This window comes from Salvelinus namaycush, chromosome 8 (genome assembly GCF_016432855.1).
Source record: "Salvelinus namaycush isolate Seneca chromosome 8, SaNama_1.0, whole genome shotgun sequence".
NCBI lineage: Eukaryota > Metazoa > Chordata > Actinopteri > Salmoniformes > Salmonidae > Salvelinus > Salvelinus namaycush.
In genome coordinates this window covers 11,205,125-11,214,584 of record NC_052314.1, presented here as the reverse complement: position 1 = coordinate 11,214,584, position 9,460 = coordinate 11,205,125, and the positions used below count along the sequence as shown (strand labels likewise).

General features: G+C 42.6%; 1 protein-coding gene across 1 annotated transcript in view; it reads left to right on the top strand.

The window, feature by feature from the left end:
* Positions 1-637: 637 nt before the first annotated feature.
* LOC120051793 (D(4) dopamine receptor-like) overlaps positions 638-9,460 on the top strand; it is a 34,480-nt gene continuing 25,657 nt past the window's right edge. The window contains exons 1-4 of the mRNA XM_038998682.1: positions 638-910; positions 4,334-4,446; positions 5,094-5,641; positions 5,702-5,776. Coding sequence (XP_038854610.1) covers positions 638-910; positions 4,334-4,446; positions 5,094-5,641; positions 5,702-5,776 — 1,009 coding nt within the window. The remainder of the gene's footprint in view (positions 911-4,333; positions 4,447-5,093; positions 5,642-5,701; positions 5,777-9,460) is intronic.

Here is a 9,460-nt window from a genome sequence, read left to right as displayed (position 1 = left end):
CAAATGCATGCACATAACTCTTAAATTGTGTCTTGGACTTCGGTTCAAGGACAGAGCATGAAAACAGCCAGAACAGGTATAAGCGGCTTTAAGCACCTGGATTTGGAATGACGGACTTGATAAGCCTCATCAGTTTAACTGAAAATAACTAGGCTGCGGAGAGACACAGCAGAGTGCATAGCCTTTCGATAGTGCGGTGCCAAAGTGACTCGATTTTAAATAATATACAACGGGATTAAATCTAACGCTTCAGGGTGGACTGGCAGTTTGATTAATTTCGGTGATATCTACCTGTTATTGTCAACTGGAACCCCGCATAAAGAGAGCGCGCGAAAGCTTCTTGTTGGAAAGCATAGGCTAATGTCGCTCTGTGGCTCTGTCCAGCGCGCACAGGACTGAAAAGACAGACGCGCATGATTCAGGACAACAAGGCGTCTCAACAGTTTTCGGGAATGAAAACTTCAACATGGCAAAATAAACCCATCCTGCATACCTGTTTGAAACGATGCCTACATGAAAATCCCTTTCACGACTGCCGCTTCCGCTCGGACCGGCCGTCACAGAGCGGCTTCTTCTTTTTCTATTGGAAGAGAGGGAGAGAGGATCCTTTTCCGTGCGAGAGCGGCTGTCCGCAGAAATGCCAGGCAACCTCACTGTCTCAAACAACACCGTGCTAGTTCTGGGTGCTGAGATTAACACCGCACAAACCCGGGACACTGACTATAACTTCCCTGCTCTGATACTCGGAATATTGCTAATTGTGGTCATCATTTGTGGAAATCTGCTTGTGTGCCTTAGCGTGTACAGGGAAAAAGCTTTGAAAACTACAACCAACTACTTCATAGTCAGTCTGGCTGTGGCTGACTTGATGTTGGCAGTTTTGGTTTTGCCACTGTTTATATATGTGGAGGTGAGTAAAATATATTTTACTATATTTTACTATCTTTATGATACCTTGATGATGATGATGATTGTTAATATTGATAGTATTAATTAATCATGAATTAAAACATAATTATCAAAATATGATATTCATAAGGGTCAATTAATTATGCTTAGAAGCCATTTCAAATAAGAGCACATAATGTAACATTGTAATATTGTAATATGCCATTTGTCACTCCAAACCATAGACTATGACAGAACAGACCACATGTTTAATCAATAAAAAAATTGTCATTTCACATTGATATTATGCATAGTTAATAGTATGAAATATTTACACAATTGGTTATTGTCTAGTGGGGAAAGGTTTATTACATGTGTTGTAGCTGATGCAAGGATGCACACTGCACAGAATAGATGACGTGCTTACTGTATTAACACAGTTAACTCATTAATACAATGGTTTGCAAAGGAATGTGAACCTAGATTGCTGTTGTCCAACCTTCTCTATATGGTTCGTCGACTACATTAAGTATTTGAGCCAGCTAAATTATCATTACACAACATGGCTTCACTAGATCTATTTCTGCTGCATGGTTTGTAATAGTGAACTTTACCAATGATGATAAAAGAATACTGTAACTACACTGAAAAAATATATAAACGCAACATGTAAAGCGTTGGTTCCATGTTTCATGAACTGAAATACGTGAAATATACCAGAAATGTTCCATATGCACACAGTTTATTTCTCTCAAATGTTCTCACACATTTTTTTACATCACTGTTAGTGAGCATTTCTCATTTGCCAAGATAATTCATCCAAATGACAGGTGTGGCATAGCAAGAAGCTGATTAAACAGCATGATCATTACACAGGTGCACTTTGCGTTGGGGACAATAAAAGGCCACTAAAATGTGAAGTTTGGTCAAAACAACACAATGCCACAGATGTCTCATGTTTTGCGTGTGCAACAGGAATGTCCACCAGAGCTTTTGCCAGAGAATTGAATGATCATTTCTCTACCATAAGCTGCCTCTACTTCAACCGGCCTCACAACCGCAGACCACGTGGAACCACGCCAGCCCAGGACCTCCATATCTGGCTTCTTCACCTGCGGGATCGCCTGAGACCAGTAACCTGGACAGCTGATGAAAAAGTGGGTTTGCACAACCAAAGAATTTCTGGACAAACTGTCAGAAACCATCTCAGGGAAGTTCATCTGTGTGCTTGTTGTCCTCACCATGGTCTTGACCTGACTGCAGTTCGGCGTCGTTACCAACTTCAGTGTGCAAATGCTCACCTTCGATGGCCACTGGCACGCTGGAGAAGTGTGCTCTTCACAGATGAATCCCGGTTTCAACTGTACCGGGCAGATGGCAGACAGCGTAGCGTATATGGCTTCGTGTGGGCGAGCGGTTTGCTGATGTCAACATTGTAAACAGTGTACCCCATGTTGGCGGTGGGGTTATGGTATGGGGAGGCATAAGCTACGGACAATGAACACACTTGCATTTTATCAATGGCAATTTGAATGCACAGAGATACCGTGATGAGGTCCTGAGGTCGATTGTCGTGCCATTCATCCGCTACCATCATCTCATGTTTCAGCATGATAATGCACGGCCCCATGTCGCAAGGATCTGTACACAATTCCTGGCATGCATACTCACCAGACATGTCACCTATTGAGCATGTTTGGGATACTCTGAATCAACGTGTACCAGTTCCCGCCAATATCCTACAACTTCGCACAGCCATTGAAGAGGACTGGAACAACATTCCACAGGCCACAATTAACAGCCTGATCAACTCTATGAAAAGGAGATGTGTCGCGCTGCATGAGGGAAATGGTGGTCACACCAGATAGTGACTGGTTTTCTGATCCATGCCCCTACTTTTTTTTAAAGATGTCTGTGACCATCCGATGCATATCTGTATTCCCAGTCATGTGAAATCCATAGATTAGGGCCTAATGAATTTATTTAAATTGACTGATTTCCTTATATGAACTGTAACTGTTACGTTTATATTTTTGATCGGTGTAAGTATTTCAGAAATAATCAGATAACACTGACATCCACTGTCTCTAAAAAAAATCATACACTGTATGAGGATTGGAATCTAACTTCAACCATGTAGCTATAGCTACGCTGTAGGCATAAACTCTATTTGACCCCTCGGGCAGACGCGTGGGTTGCCTCGCCACTGATAGTGCCAGAACCCCCTGAAATGAGTCACTACACAGATGCATCCCCATTCCTTTTGCCACAGCACATGCCTCACTCGCAGCACCACACACACATTTTCCCAGCGGCAGTCATCACTGGGCCGGGAAACTGAAGCTGACTAGCACCTCCCCTATGCCCCTCTCCTCCTCCCCTAAGCCAGACAGCCACTAGTAGCCCAGAGACCCAGCAGAGGAACAATGGTTTGTCACTGACAGAACATTCCATTCCCAAGGCCACTGTCCCAAGCGCCACACTGGACACCGTTATGGCGCCTTCAGAGGGGACAGGACAGCTTGATTTAGCATCCGACTGGCCAATCTGATGAAATTATTTAGTGGCCCATCTCCCTCCCGTCCTTGGGGTGATCGCTGATCTGACATGACTCAGTGGAAGTGGTGGAATCCAACCAAGTTGGAACAGTGATTAGGCTACTTCAAGGCTGGGGAGAAGGAAGGAAGAAGGAAAGTGTTTAGCCTATAGTGTTGAAACCGAGACTCATGTATTACATCAAATGGCAGACTGTGGCAGTGAACACATGCCGTCAACCTGGCAGCCATATATGGGGCATTTTGATCAGAGAGAGAGAAGACATTAAGAAAAAGCCAATTAAAAGGTTTGTCCATTTATTGCTCAGGTGATAGAAGGCCATTAAAATCCTTTCAATTTTGATGAGGACAAAACGTGCCATAACCCGGCACTGCGTACCACACCTGCATTTCCCAATCAGCCAGAGGGGCCGGGCTGGAGAGTGGTGTGTTTTACTCTGCTCGGCTGTATGACAGAGCTGCAGCAATGCTAATGATGAAATTAAGATTTCTCACACAGCCAATCTGGTGGGTGCAGAACACTAGCCTGGCGGAATACCTTGTGGAAGTGATCAGAGGCCAGGGAGGGGCAATGAGTTGTCAGAAGACTCTCTCTAAATTGGCTCTCTAAATTAATTTAATTATCAGCTGTATTGAAGGAGACTGTATAAGGTGCCTCCCCTCTGACCTTTTTCAATGCGTTTTGAGAAGGAGGCAAGAACAGAGGATGTGGGGAATCGGGGAAAGATGAATGGAGAAAGAGACTGATGTTGACTCCTCAGCCAAGCTGAGGAGCAGCATCCAGGCCTGTAGGAAGTTCCAGGAGGCTGCTGCCTCCTTGCCCCTGCTGGCTCCCACTGGCTGATGCTGCTCTCTGACCATGTGGGTTTTGTTGCTCTGATCTGTTTCAGTTCCAGGATGGTCTATGGTCACTGAACATGCACATCTGCGATGGCCTGATGACCATGGACGTGATGTTGTGTACAGCCTCCATATTCAACCTCTGTGCCATCAGCATCGACAGGTGATCAGCCTTTAACTCTCTGTTAACATTCTGTCCGATTTCTCAGGTGGTGGTCGAAGCTCTGACGTCAAGTATCACTTTATGACAGAAACAGCATTGCATTACAAGCATGAGTCAATTCATCTTATTAGGAAGAATGACCATGCCTACAGCAATGACCTGTCGTCTCTCTTCCCCCTTCTCCCTAAAAGCACTCACTCTTAACAGAAAGCACAAATGAGGCAGACAGAAAAAAAAAAACGAAAACAGAAGCCTCAGGATAAAATATGTTTCCATGTTGATCAACTGCCAGAATTGGCATGGAATCATTAGCTATTTGCCTTGATATGATTATCCTTATCTTTGCTCACTGTTGCAAAGTCTCTCACTGACATGAAGATGTATAGGGCCTGTTGAAGTATTTGTTGCCTCCATGTTGCCTATAGCCAAGCAAACATCATTAGCTTTCCGACAAATGGAAATCTGAAATAAATGAGAATCCAACGCGTACACCAACATACATTTACTGCATTTCTGTCAAATGTGATGTACTAGAATGACAGATCTAAGTTAATCATTCATTTATTTATTCGTAAAAATTGATCTTCTACACAGAGTATAGATACAGCTCCTCTCAATCTCTTCTCTGGTTGATGTGATTCATTCAGGTTCATCGCTGTCTCCATCCCACTCAACTACAACCGTAAGCACGTGGACCAGAGACAGATCTTCCTGCTCTCCGCCACGTGGATCCTGGCCTTGGCGGTGGCCTCGCCCGTCATGTTCGGCATCCAAAACGTCCCCCAGCGGGACCCAACAGAGTGTAAGCTAGAAGATGACAACTACGTGGTGTATTCCTCTGTCTGCTCCTTCTTCATCCCCTGCCCCATCATGCTCCTCCTCTACTGCGGGATGTTCCGGGGCTTGAGGAGGTGGGAGGAGGCGCGCAAGGCCAAGCTGAGGAGCAGCATCCAGGCCTGTAGGAAGTTCCAGGAGGCTGCTGCCTCCCTGCCCCCGCTGGCCTCCCTGCCTCCTCCTCTGCCCCCCGTTATCAAGCGGGATGAGCTGACAGACATGAAGCGGGAGCTAAAGGATATTAACCTGGAGGAGCTGGACCCTTACCCCCTAGAGTCTCCAGACGGCCCCTATAACAACTCTTCACCAGACACTCCAGACTTTCCCTATAACTCCTCAACAACTCCAGAGTACAAGGATGGTCCTGTGCCCACTGTGGTGGCCTACTGTAACATTAAGCATAACCTCCACCTCACACCAGACTCTCACAAGAAGAAGAGGGCCAAGATTAATTGCCGAGAGAGGAAGGCCATGAAAGTGCTTCCTGTCGTTGTGGGTAAGTGGTATTCTTTTTGTTCTCTTATCTGTTTGGTTGCACTTTGCGGAGCCTCTATTGTGGTAACAGTATTGGCCAGGGCACTGATGCAACTGTTCATGTAACTGTGTAACTGTTGCAGTGTCAATGCTACAGAAAGAAGGTGCCTGTCTTTGTTAAAAAGCCAGCACTCACAGAAAACACTCCCTCGACCCAAACCCAAGTTCAGAGTCAGGCAGTTCTCTTGAATTTCCATTAACGCTGCGTATTAAAAAAGCTAAATAGACATTTCTGATTTAAATGCAAAATGTAGGTCTCTATTTTAATAAACCTAATGCAATGTAAAATCTTGGCACTGACGGTAGCGTTATAGGTTCCGGGGGTGTGTCAGAAATATTTTTGCTATTTTCACAACTGTAATTATTGTCGCAGTAGCTGGTGGTGGTGTGAAAGGGCTGGGTTTTGATGAATAAACAAGTGGATGTGTCGTGACTTGGCCCCTCACTGGCCAATCAGAACGTACTCCATGGCTAGATGTGGTTGCTTCAAGTTGTGTATTTGAGGTCTTTTATGTATTGCATTGTCATCAACTCCAATTTGAATGTTAGTCCGTTATACCCTAATTCGTTAAATAGCCTGTCCCATATTTGATAAATATGTTGAACATGTTTTCAGTCCACATTGTTCAAATTGCATTGCTTCAATATGGAACTACATTGTTAAACATAGGCTATAGCAGTCTGGACATGAAAATGCCAAACATAGTCAATAAGGAAGATTAAATTCACTAGGCTATTGATAAGGCCTTAAAAAACAGTGTATAATTCTAATCAAATTCTACTAAAAACGAAACAACAGCTTGTTTTAAATAGTCTATGTCTAAATACAGTTCCAGCCACAATAATTGCTCACCGTGGGCGTATAATACAGACAAGGCACCTTAAGACTATGGAGAGTTTTCCACACATACCATACACTGTACACATTTTTCATAGGAGCTGGATAAAGATCCAATATAAAGAGAAAGGGAGAATTTTCACTCACCATTATACTCGCAAATGTAATGTTTTATAAACATCATGGTACCATCTTACAAATCATATTTGCACTTCTCCAGAAATAGCGGACGGAATTGCATTGCATTTGAACAAAGTACGTTCTCACCATAAACCCATGGCCGGGGAATCTTTCTACATAATCATTTTGGCTGTTAATCAACTTAAACGAAAAACAAATCACTGTTTTATGAGATTCACTGGTACAAAAGGCACATCTCTCCTTCCATGGGCACTGTACATCATGGATGGATAGGCTGCGCTTCCACTCTCAAAATCCATGCCATCATCAACTGCGTTGCTCAAATGCATGTAAAGCCTGACAATATTCCAGAAATGCATGGCTATGACATCTAGTCTACAGGGTAGCCAAAGTGGTTCCTAATTCAGCTTATTAAATTACTCTTTACGTAGTGATCAATGGAGATATTTTTTTGGGCCACCAAGCCAAAACATTGGCAGTGATATAATTATAAACTGTGTTGTTCGAGATGCGGAGTGCCTGGACACAGTTTTGAGGAGTGTGCAATTGGCAAGCTGGCTGCAGGAATGTCCACCAGAGCTGTTGGCAGAGAATTGAATGTTCATTTCTCTACCATAAGCCACCTCCAACGTTGTTTTAGAGAATTTGGCAGTACGTCCAACCAGCCTTACAACCACGTGTAACCACGCCAGCCCAGGACCTCCACATCCGGCTTCTTCACCTGCGAGATCTTCTGAGACCAGCCACCCGAACTGATGAAACTGAGGAAGATTTCTGTCTGTAATAAAGCCCTTTTGTAGGGAAAACTCATTCTGATTGGCTGGGCTTGGATCCCCAGTGGGTGCACCCATGGCTGCACTCCTTCCCAGTCATGTGAAATCCATAGATAAGGGCTTAATTTATTTATTTCAATTGACTGATCTCCTTATATGAACTGTAACTCAGTAAAATCGTTGATCCAGATATGCTTTTTGAAAATAAGGACGATTTGATGCATTTCTGAATTTTGGATTTCCTCCGGATATTGACTCATTAGATATCCTGAGATAGAAAATAAAATGTCCACATAGGCCTGATGACAAATACTGACAGTAGGGATACATAGTATAGTTTCTCAGCACATACCGTACAAGCCATATGCTCTTGACTGAGGTCCATATCAGGATCTTGATATGCTAAATAAGGACAATTTCTGATGCTTATTTGAGTACATGCTCAATAATTTGACAAATATTAAATCCATATCATTCTTTCAGACACTATACTTTTTCTATTCCCTCTAGATAAAGGCACAAGCAAACCGCAAGCTAAAGCACTAACTGGTAGCCTAGCAACAAGAATCATGTATTTTCTGCTGTGGAGTTCCAAGTATAATTTTTTTATTTGGGCGGCACAAATGACTGTGTAAATGGTGTGTGGTCGAACTGACAACTGGAGAAATAAAGAAGTGAGAAGTTGTTCAGAAAATACCTCCAAGAGGTTAACGCTAAAGTGAGTATCTAATTTGAGATCTTTTATTTATCTTAGCAACTGTAGTTCTGTCCTTGAGCTGTTCTTGTCTATTCATGTTCTGTATTATGTCATGTTTCATATTTTGTGTGGACACCAGGAAGAGTAGTTGCTGCTTTTGCAACAGCTAATTGGGATCCTAATAAAATACCAAATACCAAACTAGAATTTGGCTTGATATGTGGGTACAAGCTAACTGGTAGCCTAGTTAGCTAACAAATAACGAAAACCTTTTCACCCCCTATCAAGCCTCAAGGTGAAAGCTAATGTTTTAAAACATTTAGGCGTATTTTGCATTACCGGTTAATATAAGATAGCTAGCTTGTTCCAGTTAGTTTTGTCATCATGAATGAAGGAGGTAGAGTAGCTACCTTGTGGTATGGTTATGTGAAACACATTTTTTTGCAATATTGACTCAATTTTGATTAATGATTTATGCATTTACAGTTTGGAGTGGATCATAGACCAGCACGACCACCATGTTGGGTATAGACTGCAAGGGACCGCCACTGATGACCCAATTTGCACCCATCACATCCATCGTCCATAAGAAACAGGGCAGGCAGGAGTATTGAGAGTGTGCAACTTTTATTTTCTATTAAATTAAATAAATGTTTAGCAAAGATTGGCTTACGTTTGCATTTTCACAGAAAACCTGTTGTGATTGGAGCTCTAGATTTGCTATGCTGCATTTTTTTTAAACAGAAATAGCAGAGATATTCTTTGGAAATAGCAGCTTAAATATGATAATGTTTCCTTTCCGTGCCTTGTATAGCTTACTACTGAATATGGTGTAAATGTATCCTCAGATATGTCACCTTCAAGTGAAGAAGCATGATGATTTTCAGTGCCTGAACAGGTAAAATAATTTGGCCACTGGACCACTGGAGTCGGATTTAGCCCATTTTCGATCAAACATACGAGGATGAATATTACATATCATGTAACGAAATCTACTGAAATAGTTTTTTCGTTTTTTAAATACGGATACATTAATTATCAGGTAATGACAACAGATATGTTCAAAAAATAAATATGTGGATTCGTTTATGCCTAACTATAAAGGCTTAGATACAGTGCAGTGCATTCGATACAGTGCATTCGGAAACTATTCAGACTCCTTGACTTTTTCCACATTGTTACGTTACAGCCTTATGA